General features: G+C 35.1%; 2 protein-coding genes across 4 annotated transcripts; one reads left to right on the forward strand and one right to left on the reverse strand.

Annotated features, from left to right (window-relative positions):
• The first annotated feature begins 586 nt into the window (after window positions 1-586).
• LOC102584012 (protein NETWORKED 3C-like) lies at window positions 587-2686 on the forward strand. Of its 3 annotated transcripts, none has more exons than XM_006359373.2 (3): window positions 587-798; window positions 887-1027; window positions 1733-2686. In XM_006359373.2, exons 2-3 carry the CDS (start codon window positions 925-927, stop codon window positions 2470-2472), a joined length of 843 nt encoding a protein of 280 aa, XP_006359435.1. In that variant the 5' UTR covers window positions 587-798; window positions 887-924; the 3' UTR covers window positions 2473-2686. The 3 variants fall into 3 exon arrangements, with proteins under 3 accessions (XP_006359435.1, XP_006359436.1, XP_006359438.1); XM_006359374.2 differs by having other exon boundaries at window positions 587-749; XM_006359376.2 differs by having other exon boundaries at window positions 587-721.
• A 551-nt stretch (window positions 2687-3237) lies between these two features.
• Window positions 3238-4635, reverse strand: LOC102583669 (E3 ubiquitin-protein ligase CIP8). Its single transcript, XM_015314405.1, has one exon. It carries the CDS (start codon window positions 4568-4570, stop codon window positions 3434-3436), a length of 1137 nt encoding a protein of 378 aa, XP_015169891.1. The 5' UTR covers window positions 4571-4635; the 3' UTR covers window positions 3238-3433.
• Between the last annotated feature and the right edge of the window lie 1475 nt (window positions 4636-6110).

The raw sequence follows: 6110 nt of genomic DNA on the forward strand, positions 1-6110 counted from the left end.
TAAAACCAATGAATAATTTATCATTTTATCCTTGTTATTAAATATTATTTATTTTTCATATTTAAATGACTTACATTTAATAAGGATGACTTGGTAAAATTACCCCTATCATTTTGATGCTTTTTAATTTTGGGTAATGCTAAATGACTAGAAAATTAAAAAATCTATAATATCTTTTTTATTTTAACATAAACTGATCCTTTTCCCATTTTTTTAAATTAAAATGTATTAAAATTAAAAGGATAAAAATATTTAAAAAGATAATATAATTCTAGCCAAATTCTGACCAAAAGAATTTTTCCTTTAATTTTTGTGTCAAATCAACTATTGTTGGACAGAGGACGAGTATCTATATAAGGAAAAAAATTTGACAAGATTTCACAAATTTCGACCGTTATTATATATACTTTTTTTTTCCCATATCAGCAGTGTAGACGCTCCCCCACAGTTAAAACTACAAACCCGGATCCACGAGGCCCATTAACTGGGCATTGGGAGACGAGCAACACGTGTCGATCTCCAATTGGACATGGGGGAAGAGAAAGTAGTAAAACCGAGGCCGTTGAGTTATGGGACATTTAAATTTCTACTACTCTAATCTTTCTCTTCTGTTCAAAACCCAGTAGGGTAGGTGAGAGAGAGAGAGTGAGGAGAGAGAGAGGGAGTTTTTCATCTCAGTTGTATTCAAACTTGAGAGCTACTTCGAAGTTAAATTCATCAGGTGAATTGTATTCTCTAATCATATAAATGTAAGCTTTTAATCCTTTTAACTGATTAGATCTACTTGCATTTCTCCAGGTGACTACTCAACGTGTATCTCTATCTATCTTTGTTTTCGTTATTATTGATTTTGTTAATGGTGGTCTCATAACACTTTTTGTTCTAGCTTTAATTTTGTTGTGAAGATAGATCTGTTAGAAGAAAATGGTTGAGGCAAAGGATAAGCTATCGTCACACTGGTGGTGGTTGGACAGTCAGAAGAAAGGAACTCTAAATCGTTCACCATGGCTTCAATCAACTCTCTCTGGTCAGCACTAGAATTCAAATATTTGATTTACTTTTGGGGATGAATCTGTCTTTTTTTTTTTAAAATGTTGTTCTTGCTTTAAGTGACTCTACATGACCGTTGGAGACCTTTTTCAAAGATACAGATTATGCTTTCTTTATGCAGATGTGATTTGCTTGCTTCTTTTATCGTTTTATGCATGTTTGAAGGTTTAAAGCCTTAATCGTTTACGGAAAACGAGTATATTTTTGTGTTTATTTTCAACAAATTAAAGAAGGAAAAAAGTTGTTCTTACTGTGTTGATACTTGATTCACCTTGAGTGGTAGGAATAAGGTCTGCCTACATCATTTGTTAGTTGATGTTTTAAAAACACAGTAGCTAGTTATCTTACTCATTCGCGGTATATAGCTAAACTTGTTTGAAATGATACATGTTGGTATCTATGGTTAACTCTAGGAGGAACCTTTTCAAATGCTTGTTGAGTGGAGAGGTCCTGAACCATAATATTTTCACTTTTTTTTTTAGTTTCCTGAAGCCATCTTCAACTCTTTTTTCAGTTATGACTTGTGAGTAATTTTACTTAGAAGTTGGGAACTTTTAGAGTGAGTTATTATTAACTTTTGGCCCTACATTAGTTAAACATAATGATGTTTAAGTATATTGGACTAGCAATGTTTCTGGACCAGCTCTTGATAGCTTGTTTAAACAATTGGATAATGTTGCAGAACTAGATGAGAAGACTGAGTCCATGCTGAGGATAGTTGAACAAGATGCAGATTCCTTCGCCCAAAGAGCAGAGATGTATTACAAGAAGCGTCCACAGCTCGTTAACATGGTTGAGGATTTCTACAAGACTCATCGCTTGTTAGCTGAGAAGTATGATCAAATCAAGTGTGAATCTGGTACTCGCCTTATGACACAACCGTGGATGTCTCCATTGTCTTTCACCAAGTATCATCCACAAAAGACACTGATGAGCGCCACTGAAATATCATATGACAGCTATTCAGAAACCTTTGATCCTGAGTCTGAGTTATCAGATAATATGTCTGAGGTTGAGGATCCTGACCTAGAAGAAGAAGAAATACAAACCCCCAAATCAGAGAAGGAAACAATGGAAGTATCAAGTGGCTTTCGCGTCAACAATGATGAAGTTGTGAAGCTGATGGAGGAAATTGATAAGCTGAAAGAAGAGAACAGAGTTCAACAGGAGCTTCTATCGCAGAAAGATGAGGAGAAAAGAGAGGTCATCAGGCAGCTCAGTTTAGCTATGGATTTGCTGAGGGAGGAAAACATTATGCTGAGGAAGAGTGTTACTAAGCCAAAATCATCTCCAAAGAAGGAAAACATCTTCGAGCTCAAGACACTAAAAGAGGGGTTCCGGAAAACATCATCTCCAAAGAAGGAAAGTGTCATTGAGCTCAAGACATTCAAGGACGGGTTCTGGAAGAGGCTCTTCAATTGATCTCCTTATTCAGAAACTTCAATTTGATATCATTCTATATTCTAGTTGTGCAATATTACTTCATTCTTTATAGTAATTTAGTTACTATAGTATGTAGGTTCCATAAGTACTCTTATTTCATTTGCTATTCTAGTACTCTCGTAAGTCATTCTTCTTGTTATTGGTCTGACCAATTTGTTGCAGTATAGTAATAAAGTATTAAATTTCAGTTCTACATTCATGTTTTGGATACTTCCACAGCTACATCAATCATCATCCATGTATGTCTAAACATAGTGGCAGAACTATGATCTTTTTACGAGGGGTGTCGAAATATGAACAAGTAAATACACAAAGAATCAAGGGAGTTCAACACATAGTATATACTCCTTGAATACATGTAGCTCTGCCACTACATTATACTCATTCAACAAACGAACCAGAATGCAGACTTATTTCCTTCTTATTTTGACAATGTAATATATAATACAGATATGAAGCCTAACAAATTACTACACTACCAAAAGAAGATGACAAAAAGTATAGTTGCCATTTCGAATAATTCACCTTTTGAAGTCCATTTTTAAAAAAAAAAATCCGTTTAGCAACTCTTTAATTTAGTTTCATGAGATATGTTTAAGACCACAAAATTTAAATACTTCTTTACTTTCTTAAACTATATATCGAGTCAACGCAAGGAGTAATCAACTAAGGAAACACTCAATACAAGTTATGAACTACCCCTCTATAAAGATTTAGTCTTTTTGTTGTCTAAAAGAAGTAATTTAGTATGTATAATATGTAGGATTCATAAGTACTCAAATGGCAAATTCATACCAGCATTAAGATAAACAGATTATTACATTCAAGAAAAGCGGAGAGGGTTGGAATTACACTGGAAAACAATCACCAAATACCAAAAAAGAAGCAAGAGACCAAGCTAAAAAGAATGCCAATGGCTGAGTTTACCACAATGCAGCAATCAAAGGCAACTAGGACTACTATCATCATCATCATCAGCAGCAGCAGCACCTGGCGCCTCACTTGAGCTCGAAGAACCACTGCTAGTAACACATGCTCCTCGCTTCTTGCGCTCCTCTTCATATTCAGGATCATCTGTGGGCAATTCAAACCTACAGACGGGACAAGAATTCCTCGAACCCAACCACTGAACTATACAATCATCATGGTAACCGTGCCCACAGGGCAAATTCTTTGCCATTTCACCCACATTCACTACATCTTTACAAATGGCACATGCCATTACCTCCTGCTCTTCCTTGATCACCAATGTATTGAGACCCTCAATTGCACTCTTGGAAGCTGGTGGAGCTCCTCGTCTTCCGCTACCATCACTCTCGGCTAGGGTTTGCAGTAAAGCTTCATAACCCGCTGCGTCCACATAGTCTCCAGGGTTCCCGATGTAGCCATCGCCATCAGGAACTTGAAATCGGAGCTCAATAGAGTGGTCTTCCAGTCCCATCAGAATCTCTGCCCAATCCAGAATCCGGTTTCGCCGATTGGCAGCTCTGGCGGCGAAGTCACGTAGCCGGAGACGTAGCACATCCCTCCTCCTTCTCCGAAGGTCCTCTTCATCATCATCCCGATTCTCAACTTCTTCATCCTCATCAACATCATCATCATCATCATCGTCGTCGTCATCCTCAGATTGGCTTCGATTCCCGCGATTTTCTCCGTCATCGCCAATTCTGACCCCGATTTCATTATCCTCCTCCTCGTTATCATCATCCTCGTCGTCGTCGTTTCCCCAACCGTCCAGCTCGACACGGAGGAAATCGTCATCGGTAGGATCAGCGTGCTCAGAAGGCGGGGGAGGGGGCGCGTCGTTGTCACGCGCCGCCTCAGCTATGAGGCGAAGAACCTGGATGAACTGATTGCCGAAAGCAGGGTCATCGATCTGATCAGTAGACGCCGTCACCGGAGAGACAGAAACAACACGAGAGGGTATGGACTCGACGAAGCCACTCTTACAGTTGCTGCAAATGACATCGGCGGGGAGATCGGGTAGGGTTTCGACGGCAACCCGTGTCTCACACTGGTAGCACCAGTAATCAGGATCCGACCCGGTTGGTGCAGGGACTGAAGGGGTCTCGGCCATTGTTGGAGACTTTTGGTGGGGGAAACAAAAAGCAGAAAAGAGGACTAATAAGTACTCTTATTTCATTTGCTATTCTAAATACCAATATCCACCAAAATTTAGTGATACTATTTTAGTATAAAGTAGGTATTTCAAGACTGAATCGAAATTGATAATTTGAATCCAAGAAAAGCTATTGAGTTATTGATAATGAATTATTAGTTTAGCAATTTTGAAAATGATTTTGATTTTTTCTATTATTAAATTATCAATTTTTTAACGGTCTAATTCATAACATGATAGAAAGTTAATAAATTATTTATACCGTTCAGTATATAAAGTCTTGACTTAAGGTTTAGTTTCATGCTATTTCTAGTTATCTCAAACTTTTATTTATTCTATAATGTGTCAGTGTTGCTCTTGAACAAGATGCAATCTGTCAATTCGTGTGCATGATTCATTTGGTTGTCATTTTGTTTCTGAGAGATTTTCAATATTTTTTTTATGTCAAATTTTAGTGGTTAAATCGATAATCGTATTGATAATAATCAATAACCGATAAATTGACAAGTAAATATCTTAATGGTCCTATAACGATGTAGCATGTCTTTAAATCAATAACCAATACTTCGTACCAATAATCACCGAACCGATTGATACACAACTCTAATGTAAAGTGTAAACCAACTTTAACTCATTACACTAAATATTTTATTAAAAAGAATATTCTTTTTTTATATTTTTTTCTTTTTTATATTATATTATTATTTTTATTATATTTATATTTTCTTATTTCATAAAGCAAATCATTTCTTCCTTTTTTTTCACATATTCACCCGATATAATTCATATTCTTTTTTTTTATATAATTATTTAATATAAAATAATTTTATATAATAATTTGTTAAATAATATAAATTGCTAACAAATATTATACCTTACATATATGAAAGGATAATACAAATAAAGTGAATTTAATGATGAAATACAATATATTATTGATGAATGTTTATTATTTATAGTTATTTAAAATGTATTTCGTTATTTAATAACAATATATTATATTTGCGGTTTACATTTTTGTCATGGTATAAAAATAGTGTAAAATGAATTTTGGTTATTTAAAATGCATTACTCACACATGAAAATAGTGTAAGAAATAATATTGAGTTTTAGAATCCAAAAACACTAAATTTTACTTCAAATTCAAAATAAGATTTGATATAAGAAATAGTATTGGATTGGAGTTTATCTAAAAGTTATTCTTGTTGTTATTATTGGTCTGACCAATTTGTTGCAGTATATAGTACTCCCTCTGTCCACAATTGTTTGTCAGGGTAAGGTCATGCACATCCCTTAAGGAAAATTTAATACAAGGTGTAATTTGACTAATATAACCCTCCTATATCAAGAATACCAAAAGTCCACATAACTTTTCAATTGAACTACACAATCATTAAGGGCAGAATTGGAAAAAAGTGACTAATTATTTCTTAATTGTTTAAATTGACAATTAATCTTGGACATCTATTTTTAGTATACCTGCCAAACAATTGTGGAC

Source organism: Solanum tuberosum, unplaced genomic scaffold, assembly GCF_000226075.1.
Source record: "Solanum tuberosum cultivar DM 1-3 516 R44 unplaced genomic scaffold, SolTub_3.0 scf00298, whole genome shotgun sequence".
NCBI classification, from domain to species: Eukaryota; Viridiplantae; Streptophyta; class Magnoliopsida; order Solanales; family Solanaceae; genus Solanum; species Solanum tuberosum.

Bases quoted from the DNA above. Each gene is read 5' to 3' on its own strand.
- LOC102584012 (XM_006359373.2), top strand. From the start codon at position 925: ATGGTTGAGGCAAAGGATAAGCTATCGTCACACTGGTGGTGGTTGGAC. The intron at 1,028-1,732 runs GTCAGCACTAGA...ATAATGTTGCAG, and splicing joins GCTTCAATCAACTCTCTCTG to AACTAGATGAGAAGACTGAG.
- LOC102583669 (XM_015314405.1), bottom strand. From the start codon at position 4,570: ATGGCCGAGACCCCTTCAGTCCCTGCACCAACCGGGTCGGATCCTGAT.